The 19,440-nt window shown below is 45.8% G+C and overlaps 1 protein-coding gene across 6 annotated transcripts in view; it reads right to left on the reverse strand.

The window, feature by feature from the left end:
* Nucleotides 1-7,149: 7,149 nt before the first annotated feature.
* Nucleotides 7,150-19,440, reverse strand: part of BRINP1 (BMP/retinoic acid inducible neural specific 1) — a 118,368-nt gene continuing 106,077 nt past the window's right edge. For all 6 annotated transcript variants that reach the window (XM_075579445.1, XM_075579443.1, XM_075579448.1 and 3 more), the window contains 5 exons: nucleotides 14,841-15,010; nucleotides 12,466-12,571; nucleotides 10,979-11,215; nucleotides 10,291-10,513; nucleotides 7,150-9,671 (listed from right to left, as the gene is read on the reverse strand). In XM_075579445.1, the coding sequence (XP_075435560.1) occupies nucleotides 8,531-9,671; nucleotides 10,291-10,513; nucleotides 10,979-11,215; nucleotides 12,466-12,571; nucleotides 14,841-15,010 (1,877 nt within the window). In that variant the 3' untranslated portion in view covers nucleotides 7,150-8,530. The remainder of the gene's footprint in view (nucleotides 9,672-10,290; nucleotides 10,514-10,978; nucleotides 11,216-12,465; nucleotides 12,572-14,840; nucleotides 15,011-19,440) is intronic.

Consider the following 19,440-nt stretch of genomic DNA (forward strand, 5'->3'; position numbering starts at 1 on the left):
GTAACTATGTAACTATGTAACTATGTAATTGTGTACTGATGTTCCGATGTAACTATGTAACTATGTAATTGTGTACTGATGTTCCGATGTTCCGATGTAACTATGTAACTATGTAACTATGTAACTATGTAATTGTGTACTGATGTTCCGATGTAATTATGTTTTAAAGATAGATTGTAAAGACACTGAGCTGAAACGTGGGAGGGGTGTGATTTCCTCGGACTGCTCCCCTTTGTCTGATGTCATTGTGTTCAACAAGAGTTTGCACAGGCAAAGCCCCCTCTCCTCATCTTATTTGTATTGGCTCCTTGATAAGGACGATGTGGGCTACAGGTAAAGAAACCCCTTGATTAACAAACACTTCCCCATTCAGAGGCATCCGGTAAATCCAATTCTAATTCATTGCTAAAGAAACAAAAGCAGTCATGCCTTTGCTTTTAGCATGGCTAGATTTGTTTAAGTTAACCAATTGGATTGTTCCTTTCTTTCCAGAAGGTTGTTTTTTGGGGCCCGTCACACAGGATGACATCTTCCTTTCTGTTGGTTCTTTGAGTTATTGCCTCTGATCCCTCTACAGACAGCACTTCAGAGCCTAACGGGAGAAAATCTTTAGCAAATAATCATTTCACTGTGACGACTTCATCAGCAGCAGCCGTGACATGTCGTAATATGTGAAATACGGGCCCTGAGCTCACGGACTCCTGGCTCACTGAGAAAGAACAAGGTGCTGGAATGTGGCAGAGACGGGGGGAGAGAGGGAAAAGGGGAGAGAGGGAGAGAGGGAAAAGGGGAGAGAGGGAGAGAGATTGTGAAATATTAGATTAGAGGGAGAGCAAATGGAACTGATAGAATGAAGGGAAGAGAGGAAACAATGGAGAGAGGGGGAGAGAAAGAGAGAGGGAAGGAGGGAGGAGGAGAGAGAGAGAGGGAGAGCTGGGGGAGAGGAAGGGAGTGGGAGGGAGAGTGGGGGGAGAGAGAAATAAAGTGAGAGAAGGGAAGGATGGGAGAGAGAGAGGGAGGGGGAGAGGGAAGAAAATACAGGGGAAAGAGTGAGAGAGAGAGGGGAGAGAAAGAGAGAGGGGGAAACAGAGAGACAGAGAGAGAGGGGGGGAAGACAAAGAGAGTGAGGGTGAGAGAGGGGGGGCAGAGTAGAGGGAGAGAGAGAGCAAGAAAAGAGGGAACAGACAGAGAAACAAGATAGATAAGGAGCTTTCAAAAGGACTATTCATCCCACGGGCAGTACAAAGGACTCGGGGCCATCCCTTAAAGTTGGAGGAAAGGAGATTTCACCAGCAACAAAGGAAAGGGTTCTTTACAGTAAGGGCAGTTACAGTGTGCGATTCATTACCCATGGAGACTGTGATGGCAGATACAATAGATTTGTTCAAAAAAAGGTTGGGCAATATACTGGATAAAGTATCTGTCGTCTAAATTTAGTATAGGTTGCACTTGATGGATGTACGTCTTTCTTCAACCTCATCTACTATGTAACTGTGTAACTCTCTGTAACTCCTCACTTAACGTCTTCTATAACCGCTCCCTATAACTCCTCCCCCAATTGCTCCTATAACCACTCCCTATAACTCCTGCCCTAACTGCTCCTATAACTGCTCCTATAACTGCTCTCTGTAACACACTTTGATACCCTGAAATTAAATAAATCAGTTTAGCACCCATTCAATGCCAGAATGGTTATTTGCAACTCTTGATACACGGTGTGCAGCGCTTTACTTGTAGGAAGATCTTCTATTTGGCGCTAACATCCCTGTAATGCTGTTTTTTGTGATCTTCTACTCAACTAAGGAGTCATATTGAGCTCAGATTATATGAAATTATTTTTGGTGTGATATTACACTGTAAATCCTTCACAGATTGCCAAAGATGTACCGAGATGTGAGGTTTCCATGTTGGGAAAGAGTGCATCTTTATCATTAAGACTCCATGTTGAGGCCAAAAAACAGCGCGACCGACTTAAATCAATGAGTTTACAAGTCTGGATTAGTACTCCCTCAGAGGCTGATAACTTCTGTGTTATTGGGTGAGAATTACTTCCTTGTAGTAACTCCTCCACAGCTTCCATATGTTATAACGTGTAATGTCATAATTCCTCAATAGTGTGATAACTCCACTTCTAGTATGTGATAACCCCTCAGCCATTGTGTGATAACTCTGTAGTGTGATTTTTTCTTCTTCCAGCAGAGTGTAATAAATCCTCTCCACCCCTTTCACCTCTCTCCAGCTCTCTCACCTTAAACCTTTTCCCCTCACTGCTCCTTACCTGTGAAACTCCCTCTCACTCCGTATATGCCAAGCACCATCTCTACCCACCTTAAAGACAAACCTTAAAACGCCTCCTAAATGAAGCATTTCAATAGCTTGAACTCATGGCTACTGTCCCACACCCACAGTTGGAGCATCTAATACCAACCATCGTGGCCAAGCACTGCCATCTACTGCCCTTATTCCCTCACCTGCTGTCTCTGTAACTCTCCCAACGTACGTACCACTTAGGTTGTAAGCTCTTCGATGCAGGGGTGTCCTATCCTATTGTCTGACTTTGTTGGCTTATTGTTTTTATAATTCCCTGTACGATATTGTCTTTTTAAAGCTCTGAGTACACTGTGAATGCTATATAAAAAAATATATACATATATAGTGCTATAACTTCTCCTTTATGGAGTAACAACGCCTCCTACATAGTGCTATAATTCCTCTTGTAGTGTGATAACCTTTCATCCATAGTGTAATAACTCACCCTTTTTAGGGTAATAACTGGTCCACAGTGTGATGGAATCATGTACAAAACGCTTATCCATTGTGTGTTAACTCTTCCTCTGGAGTGTGGTAAAGACTCATCCATAGTGTAATAAACCCTCCTCTACAGTGTGATAACTTCTCAACAACAGTTTAACTCGGGTGCGCAAACTGGGGGGCGCACCCCCCGGGGGGTGCAAGAATTTCTAGGGGGGGCGCGGTGGTTACAGAGGGCCCGCGTTCTTCCCCAAGGCATAAAATTAAATGCCGGGGGAGGCGTGAGGCTTCTGTAACTACCCTTACCTGCTCTCATCCGGCTCTTCAGCGACGCTTCGCCATGGCAACATGCGTCAAATGACGCGGCAGGGTCACGTGACGTCACATGACCCGCGGCGTCATTTGACGCTGTGTCATTGGAGAGGGGGGGGCGCGAACGCTGCGGCTGCCTGGCAGGGGGGCGCAGGTCAGGAAGTTTGCGCACCGCTGGTATAACTCATCCTCTTTAGAGTTATAATTCCTCCTCTACAGTGTACCATCTCCTCTTGTACGGGGTAGCAACTCCTCCTACACAGGGGAAATTCACCAAACTTCGATACGTTCATTGCAACAGCGCATGTTCCTTCCTCATAGTATGAAATTTGCGTAAAAACGGTATTCAATTTAAAAAAAATCGCATTTTTTTAGCTTTTGGTAAAAAATGTACCATACCGCACTAGTTTGTATTGGTTTAATAAGCGAAAGGAACTTAATGTACGACTTTCCCCCAGTGCCTGAAATAGGGTTTTTGTGTGGGGGTGGGGTTATCTCCAGATGTATATATGTCCCCTCAAACCTCCTTCCAAATAAATTAGAGAAATGCCTGTGCTGAAAAAAAGTAACATACCCTGAGGTACCATGGGAAATATGCTAATGTCTATATAAAGTATGTTTAAATGAGTCACACATCTTAATAAAATATATCCTTAAAACCAGCTAGTTTAAAGACCCTTGTGATGAATGGGTGCTAGTGTCAGACCCAACAGGATTAGAACCCAGAATACTGCCATCCAGGGCAGCAGCTCTAGCATCGGACTAACCCAGGCGCAGAGAACTGCAGTCACCGCATACTTTTGAGCGCTACTACTCACATGTAGCCCCTCCCCTAGCTTCCTTTGAAGCAGCAAATTATTTATGTAGTATTAGATACTAGTGACTTTTTAAACTCTAATTCTTAATGCCAGTTTTAATCAGTTTTAAAGCATCTTTTGATTTCTATATTAGGCTTTAGCACACCTCCCAAGCAGATCTTTGTAACACTTTCCTGTTTGTGATCATTTGTTGCCAATATTCCCAGAAGTTTGAGCTGTAAACTGTAACAATAGATCCTTGGTAATATCAGGATACATTGTAGCTGCTGAGATACACTGACGGAAGGATTGATTTAAACTGAAAGGCAGCCATTTTATTAGGCACACACTCAGGATTGTTACAGAATTATAACAGGAGCACCAAACGATTGCCAGCTTGGGTAAGAATGTAGAATTATACATTGTCACATGCTGTACATATAAAAATAAGATTCCCGAGAGATGTGACTGTGGAGTTTCTCAGTGTCTGGGTTAGTTCAATGCTAGAGCTGCTGCCCTGGATGGCAGTATTGTAGGTTCTAAGGCCAGGTCCCCGCTGTCTACTGCAGCACCCGCGGTGGCGGATGCTGCAGGGACAAAAGCCGCCCCACAGTGGGGCCGGGGCCGCAGCGAGGGGGGGCCGCCGCGCTGCGCCGACAGAAACTCCTGCTCTCAAGAAAATTTAGAGCAGGAGTCGCGACGGACCACTAGGCCACGCCCCCTGGCGGTTCAGCCAATGAGGGCGAACCTGCCGTGTGATGTCACGGCCGCGCCGCCGTCATGCCCCCTCCCCTGTGTTTCCCCCTGCAGCTCTCTGCAGACCGGGGGACTCGGCTGCACGCGCAGCCAGCCTCCCAGGCGCGCGTGCAGCGCAGGCAGCGGGGCCGCAGCCTAATCTTGTTGGGTCTGACACTGGCTGGTCTGAAGGATATATTTAAGATGTTTGACTCATTTAAATATACTTTGCATATACATTAGCATACCTCCCAGGGTACCTCAGGCATGTTCATTTATCAGCACAGGCATCTCTCCATAATATATTTGGAGGGAGGTTTGAGGGGACATACAGTATATACGTCTGGAGATACTTATTCCACCCGCACACTATTTCAGGCAATGGAGGGAAATCGCAAATCCGCTCTCCCCACCTTTAAGGTAGCGGGCGAGAAACGCAAGTGTTTAACCCGCGTTTTACATCTCAGAGCTTTGTGAATAGCAGTTGCTGGCAAAACCCGCGAATTTCAGCCTTTTCCGAGCCACCGCGCGGCTTGTCAGAGCCCGACCGCCAACGCTCGTTAAAACACCGTTTAGAGGCCATTTTTGCCATGTTATCGAAGCTTTGTGAATAACTTCACATGAAAAATCGCTTGTAAAGTGTCGTCACTTACCGAAGTTTAGTGTTTAGGGAATAGTCCCCATGTGCTATATAATAAGGGGGAAAGACCAATGGTGCAGTACATCCTAAAGCCGCGATTGTAGTGGTTTTGGCAACGTGAGCGACGGTGCGTGCCGCCAAAACAAATACCTGTCTTCCGTTGTGTTGCTTATAGTTGGCGCGACCGCGACCAGGCGGAGACGCGACGGGGGAGGCAGAATGCAGGAGAGATTCATTTGTCTCTCCATGATATAGGCCCGTGATGCCAGCGTCACGTAAAGCGGTTCAGCCAATAATGGCGAACCGCTCGTGTGATCTAACAGGCCACACCCCCTGTCACCTGCATACAGTGACATCACACACTCGCGCAGGCCCTGCAGCCTCTCACTATAATCTCGGCCTAAATATTCAGTAACATTCTCACCAGGACTTGCATGTATGTATGTATGTATGTATGTATTTATATGTGTGTATATATATATCTATATATAGATATATATATATATACACACAGATGTTGCCTTTGAATGATGTAGAACAGGGCTGGCCAACTCCAGTTCTCAAGGGCCACCAGGAGGTCAGGTTTTAAGGATATCCCTGCTTCAGAACAAGTTGCTAATTGAGTAGTGTGACCAGATTTGTCCCGGATAACACCGGGACAAATGTCACGCATGCGCGATCTGTACTTGCCAGGTGCGCAAGAGCAGCCGGCAAGTGCCGATCGCACATGCACAGTCGGTGCTTGCCAGCGGCACAGAAAACCGGGACAGAGCCAGAAATGTTGGGACAGAGCCCCAAAAAACATGACTGCCCTGGCTAAACCGGGACGTCTGGTCACCCTATCTTTGAGCCACTGTGCTAAAGCAAGGATATCCTGAAAACATGATCTGTTGATGGACCCTGAGGATTGGAGTAGGCCGCCCCTGATGTATATGAATGAAAAGAAGACCTAGTATGAGTCTACACTTTGCGTCTCTCTCTCTCTCTCTCTCAACAAGAACGCGTAGCAGGTCTGATACAAATGGAATTTCTAATAAGGGCCTCCTGACTTTACACTCCCGATTCCTGTGTTTTTATGTTTAGCGGCATGTAGAAATATATTAATTGTGGTTTTTCTATCTCCACGCTCTTCATAGTGCTTTATCAATGGAAAAAAACACTATAAATACAGGTTTTGCTTTGTTTTTAGTCAGGGCCTAGCACCTAAACCTCAAACTATGTTTTGTTCGGATTGCATACGTTCTGGGGACAGTTCGAGTTTCGTTCATTTCTAGTAATAACTTCTCCTCTTTACTGTACAACTCCTCCTACCTAGTGTTGTAAACATTCCACCTGCTATAATTAAGCCTGCTCTATAGTGTGATAACTCCTGGTCTATAGTGTAATAACTCTCTAGCTCTATAGTGTGATAACTCTCCTGATTTATAGTGTGATAACTCCAGGAGTTACTGCAATAACTCCTGGTCTATAGTTTAATAACTCACCTGGTCTATAGTGTAATAACTCTCTAGCTGTATGGTGAGATAACTCTCCAGGTCTATAGTGTCATTATTCCTGCTTTACAGTGCGATAATTCCTGCTCTATAGCGTAATAACTCTCCTGCTCTATAGCGTAATAACTCTCCTGCTCTATAGCGTAATAACTCTCCTTCTCTATAGCGTGATAACTCTCCTGCTCTATAGCATGATAACTCCCCTGCTCTATAGCGTAATAACTCTCCTGCTCTATAGTAAGAAAACCCCTGCTCTATGGTGTGATAATATAGTACGATAGCTCCTCCTACATAGCATTGTAATGTATCTTCCATGGTGTGATAGCTCGGTTGGACAGGAAGGTCCTTCTACTGTATGATAACTTCTCCCCCTTCCCGACCCGATACCCTCTCATTCCCATACACCAAGCACGGACAGACCTTTGCGTGGTGTGTCAGTATTTTATGAGTCATTAAGGAGGAACATGCCGGCGTGTGAAGGTGTAACTGCTGGTCACAGCACCCCCTCGCCCTCCGCCTCGCCATATAATTTTTATCATCATTATTATCATCTCTTATATTACAATTTACAAATTTGAATGTACAGAAAGAAAAAAAAGCAGATTCTTTTCCTCGTTGGGGGGGGGGGGGGCAAAGGTTTGTGTTTATGGCAGTTAACCCCTTCACTGCTGGTTTTTTTTCGAGGCTCGTGGAGGATGGTCACTTATTTTCCGTAGCACCTCTCCCTACTTCCGCTGGCTAGGTCTTCCGTATGGCCCGTGTGCTTCTCTCTCTCCCACCCCCTCCCAGGGGCAATGATTGTCTGGCACGAGGGCAACCACATCTTGGAATCTAAGGTGGGTTGCTGGACCGTGGAGGGTAAGTGGTCAAATATCCTTAAGGTGAGTGGACATAGCAAGTTCATTAAAGATGGGCAGCTGAGAGCCACACAGCTCTGCAGCTGACAATGATTGTGCCGTTTGTAGCTCCATACTACATCGAACGTGTTGCACGACTGTCTGTAGAGCAGGAGTTCGAGCTTGGGACCCTGCCTGAAAATGACCATGCTGTGATATAAATCAATACAGAGTAGGAATACATACTTCCAGCTGTCTGAATGTTCTGCTTACAGAGCAGATGTTTGTGGCAATTACATAATGAACATCTTCTAACAGTTCCCAGGGTAAGTTGCACTGTAGGGAACTACTAAAGGACGTTGTGGCGTATGTATAAACATAGTGCAATTTGCCACAAGACAAAAAGCCAAGTATTGCCTTTGTCTCGGATTGGGACATACGTGTGAATCTTGTTCATTTGGTTTCTTACATTTGGAGAAGACCCATCTGTGTAGAGCACCATTCATGGGCCAGGCAGAGGAAGGGGCCCAGCTGGTCAATTACAGAAGTTGCTCCCCGAATTCCCAGCAGTTGGGCCCCGTTCAACTGGATCAGTGGGCTGGGTCTCCCTCCGCATTCTTCCCCCCAGTCGGCAGCCCCTTTCAATGTATGTTGGAGCCTCTGTAGATGTTTCCATATTGAACAAAGCAGACCATGGCTAGTTCTTGGTTTTGGAGCCTACCTAAGTTCTAAAGAAGAAGCTTTTAAATCATTGGAAGTATGTAAATATACTCAATATTATTATACAGCATGATCATAGTCAGGTGGTTAGGGAACTTTTGCACCTGGGTGTAAATGAAAAGACCCTCCACAGTCTATAGAGCTGGTAAAATTGTCAGTCCACCTAATTCCCCCAGTGGCTGGACCACTGGACTGCAACGATGAACGTGTGAACCCAGGGACCCTCGGAGAGAGGCAGAGGAGGGGTTAACACAGTTTGGTTGTCATATGGTCAGCCTGCTTCAGGATCTCAGTGTTATACAAGTCCAGAGCATGGTTCACCCGTATGATCTCACTGTTGGTCAACTTCAAGCGGTGCTTCAGCATACAGGAGAAGAGGTCGAGCTGTGGTTTCCCAGGCCCCACTGGGGGAGCCAGTCGGTTGATCCGCTCTCGGATGTCCAGCATGAGGAGCATGACAGAGGAGGAAGAGTAGAATTGCCCTCCTTGAGCATACGATTGGTTGACCTGCTGCACCGCACTGCGCAGGAGGTCCGGGTTGAATCGTAGGCTGTACCCATATAACTGCACCTCTGAGATCTTTACGTAGAACTGGCGCTTGGTTGGGTCTGATAGGTCCACTGGGCCCTGTCCTGTCTCATTGCGCATAAGTGTGGGCAGACGGGCACGGCTACGCAAGTAGATGTGTACAGTCTCAAAGAAGGTCTTCCAGCGGTTGCCCAGAAGGAGGGTCCAGTTAAAGCACTGACTGTTCTGCAGCCGCGTCTTCTCCCAACGTGGGTAGCCGTGCTCCCCAAAGGGCATGCTCCAACCCTCCGAGTGGCTTCCACTAAATGGGTTGACATAGACAAAGAAGCTGGGATCCAGAGTTGTGTTCCGGGCCTGGCAGATGCGCATGGACATCCCAATCACCATGTGGATGAACTCTACGCGGTTCTTGTTGCTCTTCAAGGTGAGGGACATCCTCTTCCTCCACCTTGGGTCAAAGAAGGTGTCCAGCCGGATCTCGTTGCTGATGAAAGTGGTGTGCACATGTAGCCGAGAGTCCATTTTCTGCAGAAGGTAGCGGAGCTCCAGGTCTTGGAAGTCCAGTTCCGTCTCCAGGCTCATGAACTGCTCACTGCGCTCAGAATCCACATTCTGCGCCTCGCATCGGCCCCGGTACAGCTTGTAGCCCTTGTTACAGGAGCCGCAGAGTGAGATGTTTGCCATGCTGCACATGGCGCAGCTCTGGTTACCACCGATGATGCAGGGGATGGGCCGCTGGCAAAGAGTGCTCCCTCCATGGCACACACAACTCCGTTGGCTCTCCAGAAACGTGCCCCAGAAGCCATTCTCATTGCAGTACAGGAGAGACTGCACCCTAGCCAGCCACTGCTGAATTGTCCTGAGAGAGGCAAAAAGAGACAGTCAAAGACAGAATCTGCACCAGAGCCTGGGAGACATAAAGAGGCAGAAAAGAACAGGTAGTGAGGAAACGATAGAGGGCTACCTTCTGGTGACTCTGACATGCAAAGATATGTAGAGACAGGGGAAGAAGTGTCAGAGACAGCAAAGACAGAGATAAAAGATAAAGCGTTTGTATTTAGGATAGCAATTTGTATATCCCAAACATTTATGACATCCATTACTGTATTAGCCCCAACCACCTCTGTTGAGTGGCTATTCCCCAAATCCACCACCATTTACATGAAGAAGTACTTCCTCACATCTCACCATGATCTCCCACCCTCCAGCTTCAGAGCATGACCTATTCTTATAGCACTTCTCTTTCTCTTATACATGCTTCCCTCCTGCTCCTTGTGAAAACCTTGATGTATGGGAAAGTTTCGATCATATCCCTGCTCTCCCTTCCCTCCTCAAAACTGTAGATGTCGAGGTCCTTGAGTCTTCCCTAGTCTTTTTAATGATGTAGGCCATGCACGTGTTTAGTAGCCCTTCCTTGCACATCCTCTAGTTTATTTACAGCTTTCTGTAAATACAGACAGCCAGTCAGTCCCTCTCACCTCTCCCGGGGCAGCTGGTGGTTGGGGTTGTGCCGGCAGCGTAGGCTGAGCCCAAAAAGCTTGCGTGCTGTGCGCTGCATCTTCTGGCGCTGCGTCTCCAGAGAGCTCTGCAGAAGTTTGTAGTGGCTCTGCAGCTCCCAGTCATTGCCCCAGTGCTGGTGAATGGCCCCGAGGCTCAGGAAGTGGTTGTTGGGTAAGTGCTTCATGAAGGATTTAAACTCATCTGTGGAGGAAGAGCAGTTGATGAGGTTAGGAGAGGACAGAGTGACAATGGGACATAAATAGAAGAGGGACATGTAAGAGGGTTTTGAAGGGACAGGGAGAGACATAGGGACACAAGAAGAACAGGGACAGATGGAAATGATTGGATGGGGCATGGAAAGAAATGGGAATGAGGGGGCTCACGGAGAGATAAGGGGCATAAGGGGGGACAGAGAGAGAGAGAGAAGAGGTGGAAATGAGTGGCACAGGAAGAGTTAAAGAGGGAATAGGGACACAGAGAGATATTTGGTGGGCACAAGGAGGAAAAGTGAAAGATGAGGTAGGAACGAGGGGGCAAAGGAAGAGAGGTGGTGGGAATGATGTTTCAGGGAGAAATGGGGAGGGCAAAAAGGGGCACAAGGAGATACTGTATGAGAAGGATAAGAAAATATACATGAGGTGAAGGGGCATTGATGGGAGGCCTCACCTGAGCTCTCAAAGTCTCTGTATGCCTGTGACCATGCCTTGCCCTGGTTGCTTAGTGTGTTCTCCATGATCTGGATGTCGGTGATGGGGCAGTTACACTGGGGGTAGGATTCTGAGCACTGACAGGTGCACTGGCTGCTCCTGCACACGTACTCCCCCTCCCCGTTACACATGATGTAACTCAACGCTGACTGCACAAACTTCTCCTGCAAGTACTGGGGGACAATGATCTGCAGCCCTGGGAGTAGGAAGGGGTGTAGAGGGGATGCTGAGAATATAGGGGGATGCACATACAGTACACATTGACATACTGTACTAATAGATATACACACGCACGCACACACATACTGTATATATATAAATAAATACACATACACACATCTATCTATATGTAAAAATACTGTATATATACACACACAGTATACACACACACACACACATATACATATATATATATATATCCACATATATATATATATACGCCCATACACATACACACATAGATAGATATTTAGCAAAATATAAATATATATATATATATATATATATATATATATATACATTAAAAAAAACATATGGAGTATAACGCTCACTAATAAGTGTAATTTTGAGGTTTGTATTTATGATTGTAGCCTAAGATATCAAGTTTGATACTGGGTGCTACCTATGTGCTAATCTAAAATGTATTTACAAGGAAGGAGGAAGGCTTCATATTGTAAAGACTTTCTCCAACAAGGAGCACATTCACGGTGCACACTAAGGCCTCGGACACGCTTACCGCTGGCGTGCTGAGGCACGCTGAGGCTCAGGGAAAGCGGGTGCTTTCCCTGACCTTGCGGTTGCTTACCGCAAGCACTCTCAGCAGGCCGTCAGGGGGCAATCCGGGGGCGGACTCGTCATTGGCCGCGGGCGGGCCAGTGACCGGCCTGTCTCGCCGGCAAGCGGGGAATGTTAAATTCCCCTAAGACCTGCGCTTCCGCAAGCGCGCGGAAGCGCAGGTGAGCCCCTACTAAAGCCGCTCTAATTGCGACTGTAGGGGCTCAGTGCTGAGCGGGAGCGCGCGTCAGCACGCTTCCGCAAGCAAGCAGCAAACATGGCCAAGGCCTTAGGCTGTTAAAACTTAACATTTATTTTGCTTGAATAAAATAATGGTAATGAATTAATATAGATGTGTACCATTATTTTATTCAAGTAAAATAAATGTTAAGTTTTAACAGCCTAGGTGTGCACCGTGAATGTGCTCCTTGTTGGAGAAAGTCTTTACAATATGAAGCCTTCCTCCTTCTTTGTAAATATATATATATATATATACATACACACACACACACATACTGTATATAAATATATATACACACACATGAAACACACAACTCTCCCACTCCTTCCATCTCTCTCTCTCACCTAACAAGAGAAGCAACCCACGTACAGTACAGACTCTGTTTCGCATGCAGACTCTCGCTTGCGTAGTACACACAGACTCACACTCACCTTGCAGGTGTAGCTTGCTCTCTGTGCTCTGTAGAAGCACCGAGCTGACAGAATCTAGATTATCATAACTGCTGCATCCCAGTGGTCCTGTACGGGTCTCTGTGACCTGCACACACAGAAGGGAAAAGGTACTCTCTACATACTGTATCTCCTGGTCTCCCCCTTTCAGTCTTCCTACCCCTTCCCAGTCTCCCTACCTCTATCACTTTCACTATTCTCATGTCCACTCTCCCTGCCCAGTGTCACTCTCTCTCTGAATCTCCCACTCCTCTCTTCCTCTCAGGCCCCCATTCTATATACTCTAAAGCTGCTTCCCAGTGTGTTGGTGTGTTAGAGAAGCTGGCAAGGTTATGTTTAATATACATCCAAATAAGTTGTCTGTTTCTTATTGGGGACTTGGGTGGAACGGTTGTTTCTTAGAAGGAATCGATAAATCTGCAGTCATGTATCTCTCTCCTTGTCTCCCTGCCTCGCTCACCACGTAGCTGTGAGGATTCCACATGATCCGTTTCTAGTTTATGCACCCCAATCCTGTTTTTTTCTGGAGCTTACCCTCACTTGGCTGTTGTGGCCATCTTGGTTCCTGGAAGCCTCCTATTTAAGGCTGCATTTCCAACAGGAAGTTGCCGAGCAAAGTTCCTGTTGCAGTCCCAGTTTGTTGCTCAGTGTTCCCTGTCCTTTTGCTGTGGATTTTCTGTTGCTGACCTCGGGCTATGACCCCGACACTGAATCTTTGCCGCCTGCCTTGACCTCAGCCCTGTGACCCCATCTCTGCACCTGTGCCACCTGCCTTGATCCTCAGCATGCAACCCGACTACGTTACCTCTAAAAGGACTCTGTCCTTGGGCTCTGGTCGGTGAATATATACCCTACCTTAGCCCTGTGGGTCTGCTTCTTGATCTGAGATGAGAACCGTTATAATAGCCTCCCTCCATTGCCTCCCCACCTATTTTCCAGTTATTCCTTCTTCAATATTCTTCCATATCCACCACCTCTAAGTTTGTAGACCCCCAAATCTCTTTCTCTGATTTCTTTCTGTTTACTGTCCCCCACTTAATCGACTTTTCTTCCTCCACTCCCTCCAAGTCAGCTAGCCTCTCTTGCTCTATCTTTTTGGTCTCAATTGCCTCTCTCTTTACCAGTCTGTCTGTCTTTCCCTCTCTCTCTCTCATCTTCCTGCTTTCTCCCTCCCCCAGTTTCATTCGTATTTGCAGTCACCCTGCTCTCTTCTACAGTCTCAAGCTTCTCACTCTCTTTCTTTCTTGTCTTCTGGCCGTCTTTCTCCCCATATCCCAGTCTGTCCATCTGCCTGCTTAATCTCCCTGCCCTCTCTCTCCTGTGGTCTCCCTGTCTCTCTCTTTCTCTCCAGTCTCCTGCCCTCTCCCTTTTTTATCTCCCTGTCTTACGTAACTTCCACCCCCAGTCATTTAGCATTTCTCTATTTATCTCAACCTTTCTTGTTTTTTTGCCCTCTTTATTCCCCAATCTCTCTCTGACTCTCCCTTCTTCTAGCCAGTCTGTCTCTTTCCCTCTTTCATCTCCCTGCTCTCTCCCTTTTCTCTCATAACCTAGCCACAGTCTCCCTGTCCTAACTCCTCTCCAGTCATCTAGCCTCTCACTATATCTCTCTAAGATATATATATATATATATATATATATATATATATATATATAAAGCAGAAAATAGCCGTGTTAGTCCAGTTGCGATCGTGCAGAATAAATGAGTTCTTCAGTATTAGGTGATACCTTTTTTATTGGACTAACAATTTATGTCATAGGACAAGCTTTCGAGAGTTATCCTCTCTTCTTCAGGTCAAGCAATACTGATATACAAAGGATTATGGGTTATGTCCAATGCGGACATGGGATTTCTCACACCCTATCAAAATTGTTTGTAATTATCCTGCTTGCCTCAATTCTTATCCACACTTTCTCTCCCCCCGAGCATCCCTTCCCCTCCCCACCTTTCTTTGACACTGTCCCCTGGCTTCAAACACTTAACACCCTACCTTATCTACAGTTAATATCTGTTTTTTGTTTTTTCCTCTCTCTACACTGTTTTAGCCATTGAATCCTTTGTATATCAGAATTGCTTGACCTGAAGAAGAGAGGATAACTCTCGAAAGCTTGTCCTATGACATAAATTGTTAGTCCAATAAAAAAGGCATCACCTAATACTGAAAAACTCATTTATTCTGCACTATATATATATATATATATTTATATTTCTGGTCACCCTGCCCTCTCTGTTCCCCATTCTGTTCAGTCTTACCCTATCTACAGTCTCACTGTCCCTCTTTTCCCCTCACTTTCCTTCTCCCAGTCCCCCTGCTTTCTTCCCCTAACCCCATATTGCTCTTCCTGCTTTCTGGCACCTTAATGGCTCCTGTTGATATCTGGATCTCATGAAGTTTCCTCATGGTCCCGTCTCTGTCAACAAAGTAAGATGATGCCAGATGGTGTAGAGACTCCACACTCTGATTCCCATTCCCTGAGTGCCGGTCCAGTCGGCTCTTATCCATGTACATCGTCAATGCCTCCTCACCTGTATGGGTTAAAGATCAAGGGTAACAACTGTGGAGGCAGTAACCGGGGGCAAAGAGAGAGGGATAGAGAGATAGACAGAAAGTGTGTATGGGAGAGAGACAGAGATAGATAGATAACAAGAGAGAGAGAAATATACAGAAGAAAAAAGTGAGGGGAAGAGAAAGATAGAGAAATAGATGGTATAGATAGCGAGAGAAAGAGAGAAACATACTGTATGCAGAAGAAAAAGAATGATGGGGAAAGAGTTACAGAAGAAGAAAGTCAGAGGGATATATATATATGCAGCCAGGTCACCCCTCGTTGCCCTGCGACCCCCATTACCTCCGTGGCCGGGATCGTTGTTGGGTGCTGCCGAAGCCAAGCGGCAGACCCGACGGCCAATCTGGAGGGTGGGGGCCAAGCAGGGAGCGCTCCAGTGCTCCGGAGGTTCCCAGCGGCTCCCGTGTAGGGCGCCGCCATGTTACACAAGTTCGCGCATGCGCAGTGAGTGCCGGCGGCCCTGTATAGTGGCGCATGCGCAGTTGCAGCGCGCGAACGCTAGCCTACCAGGGAAGGCTATTGGAAGGGTCTACAAGTCCCATGAGCCTCAGCAGCACACCATGTGACGCCAGGGAGCCAATAGGGCTGAAGGGTTGCCCTGCAGGACCAGGAATTGATACATTTCGCGTGCTGGAGAAGCGAGGTCAGTTAGGACCAGGAAGAGTAAGGGATAGAAGGTGTGTGCAGGGGTCTGTGACCCGCTGCATTAGGCCAGCAACCCCCCCTAGGCCCCAGATAGGTCCTGAGCCCCTCTAATAGCTTGTGGTGCTATAGGGACAGGCCCTAGGTTAGGGACCCTGCCCCATTAGCTGTTTGCTAGTTAGGGACACAGCGGACGCTGTGTTTCCCGCCAAGAGGCTTGGGCTCAAGCCCACGCCATTAAAGAGAGCTGGACTATCTTCAGGGTGGGATCACCCCTGACGGATCACCATGCGGTGGATCCTGGATGTCGTGCAGGAACTCGTCTGATCCTTTGAGAAGATTCTTTAAAGCCAGGTGCCGCCGCACCAGGCAGGTATCATTATAAGTGCACCAACAAAGTACTCACACATAGTGGCAGCGCTGACCACGGGACAAGGGGGATATACTGTGGACTCGGTGTGGGGGTACACGGTGGTGAGCACGGGGTATACGCTCCTAGCTGGAGTGACTGACACTTGAGACTTTGGTACAGTTACTGAGTTGCTAATATATATGGTTAATGTTTTGTGTTATTGATGCTGCATATAGTAAATGGTTATACCTATACTCCAGTGTATGTGATTACTATATGCGGGTCCTGTGTAGGGTACATTCTATACTCCTAGAATCCTGCATAGGTGGAGGCGCTGATCAAGAGACGTTCCAGAGAGCACCCCAGGTTCCCAGCAAGCGGAGGCTCAGGCCCCTGGTGAACCTGCAGGTATACGCACCACACCTGGTAACACCTAGGTTCCCCCTCACACATACTCTATATGCGGTTGGGTGGGGGAATACCCGTTACATATACATTCCCACAAATTGTTATCTCACTGCCTCAATGTGACGGGAAGGTGGAAATGGGTGTTCAGGAAGATCTACAGTGGTGCTTGTGTTGGTAGGTTCAACCATAATATGAAAGCTTGAACAATATGCATGGCTAATGTAGGAAAGGTACTTTCCATCATGGAAATGAGGCTGTTATGGCAAGTAAGGCCTGAACCTCCAAAATATGAACGATACCAAAAAGCAAAGACCCTTCTTCTCAGAGGCCGGATTACCCTGCTCAACGGCATTTAGGAAGAAGGCATTAAGGCAGAGGGTGCTAAGAATCTTCGAAGGTTAAACACCAGTTGTCATTCAAAACTCAATATAGATACCTACAGTTGCCAAATTCTCTCCAATGAAGCAGCCCTGCAAGAACTGGAAGAGAAAAGCTTAAAAAGAGTAAATGGGATACTGTTGGCCTTAGTGAAGTAAGAAGAAAAGATGAAGGCCTAATTGAGCTCAGAAATGGACAGCTATTATATTAGAGGTACTTAAGATTGAAGAATCAGCAGAATTGGCTCCATCATTAACAAGACATTGATAAATATCATAGTGGAGTATGACAGATCATCAAAAAGAGCAGCCAGAATCATCATTCGGTTGACACAGAGACACCAGCTTTAAATGATCTAGGTGTATGCCCCAACCTCAACTCACACAGACAATGAAGTGGAAGACGTCTACTATGAAATCAACTAACTTAACAAAGGAAATTGCCACCTCGAGATCATTATGGGAGTTTTCAACTTGTGCCCAGCAGAAAGACGAAGATGAACCAGTTGGAAAGTGTGGTTACTGCAAAAGGAATGAGCATGGAGACATATTGGTAGAATTTGCAGAATGTGAAAAGCCTTTATATCGGATTCGTTCTATAAGAAGGATCAAAATAGAAGATAATCAAGGACTAGATCCAATGGAATAAATAGTGAAATTTGCTGAAATAATAGCATGCTCTTGTACAGTGCTGCTAGTTTTACGTAGCGCTTTACAGAGACATTTTGAAGGCACAGGTCCCTGCCCTGTGGAGCTTACAATCCATGGTGTTTTTTTTGGGTGCCTGAGGCACAGGGAGATAAAGTGACTTGCCCAAGGACACAAGGAGCCGACACCAGGAATTTAACCAGGTTCCCCTGCTCCAAACTCAGTGCCAGTCAGTGTCTTTACTCACTGAGCCGCTCCTTCTATATCATTGTTGACAAGAAACACAGGATTGGAGGCTGCATTGTCATTAACAATTTTCACACACAGAGTGATCACTTATTGGTTCGCTGCAAGTCACAGCTTCATGTGAAAAGGAAAAGAAGAACACTGGTTAAAAAGAAGAAAAATACAATCAACATCAAGAACCTCAAGAATAACAGGAGATATGGGAGAATGAGTGGCTCAGTGAGTAACAACACTGACTGGCACTGCGTTTGAGTTTGAAGCAGGGGAACCTGGTTCAATTCCTGGTGTCGGCTCCTTGTGACCTTGAGCAAGTCACTTTATCTCCCTGTGCCTCGGGCACCAAATACATAGATTGTAAGCTCCACAGGGCAGGGACTGTGCCTGCAAAATGTCTCTGTAAAGCGCTACGTAAAACTAGCAGCGCTATACAAGAACATGCTATTATTGCTATTATTGTTATTATTGTTATTATTTGTTATTATAATATTAATTAGAGCTGAAAAATTGCTTGAGAGACACTTTAACAAACAATTATGAAAAACGTATGAAGATTGTAGTTGAAAGTACTGAAGAAACTGGGGGAGTCACTAATAAAAAGCATGATACAAAAGATATCAGATGAAACAAAGCAGGTATTGAGATAAATACAAGAAATTTAGCAATCCCAAGACGCAAGAACAAAGACAATACACAGAGCTGTGAAGACAATCAGCTAAACAATAAACTAAAGATGTAAGAACATTTACTGCGATACGGTGAAGAGGACCATCAAAGATAACAAAAGTTTAATGAATATGAAGCAGCATCTTAAGACTCGGAAGAAGCAAATCATTGCACTCAAACAAGATGATGGATCAACAATAAAAGACTGTGCACTTATCATTATGAGAGTTGATGACTCCTTAAAAAAAATACACAAGAGTGAAGATAACACAGGGCATAATAAAGAAGACGAAGAGTGAGAAGGAACCACCAATGATGTACCATGAGTCTTTCCAGAAGTTGTAACAAAGGCAATCAAATCCACAAAGAATGGAAAGGCCCCCAGACCCTGGACGTTGCCCAGTCTGGAGCACAGGTAGGTTGTTTGCAGTGGATACAACACAATGGACCACATCCAAGTTGTACTTATCTGAAGTAATGAATACGATCTACCACGCATTTTAGGATTCACAGATTACAAAAAAAAGCTTTGGATTCTGTCTCCACCTAGGCCATTTTAAATGCAATAGGTAGTTAAAATATGAAAGAAGCGGCGTACATTGATAATATAAGGAACATGTATGAGAATGCTACATCAACCATCATTAGACTACATGAAGATACAAGAAAGGGTGTGTGGCGTGGACACCATATTACCAAAGTTTTTCACAGCAACATTGAATTGGAAAGTGAAAGCAAGTCAGAATGTGGGCCTCCATATGAATATCAGTCAACATAATGTTTGACAAATGTGTCAACTCTACAAAAATCAAAATAAATGGAATACAACTAGAAGAAGTTGAAAACTATGTCTACATTGGACAGCGAGTGCCAAAGGATGGGAATCTTTTTAACAAAATCAATTGGAGAATAAGTATGGAATGGGGAATATTTGGAAGAAATAACAATCTTTCAAGTGAATCATCCACTGAGCCTTAAGAGTGAAGTGTTTGACTCGTGTATCCTGGCCGTGCTCATGTATGGATGTGACCTGTGTATCCTGCCCATGCTCAG

The sequence above is a fragment of the Ascaphus truei genome, chromosome 21 (assembly GCF_040206685.1).
Source record: "Ascaphus truei isolate aAscTru1 chromosome 21, aAscTru1.hap1, whole genome shotgun sequence".
Taxonomy (NCBI): Eukaryota; Metazoa; Chordata; class Amphibia; order Anura; family Ascaphidae; genus Ascaphus; species Ascaphus truei.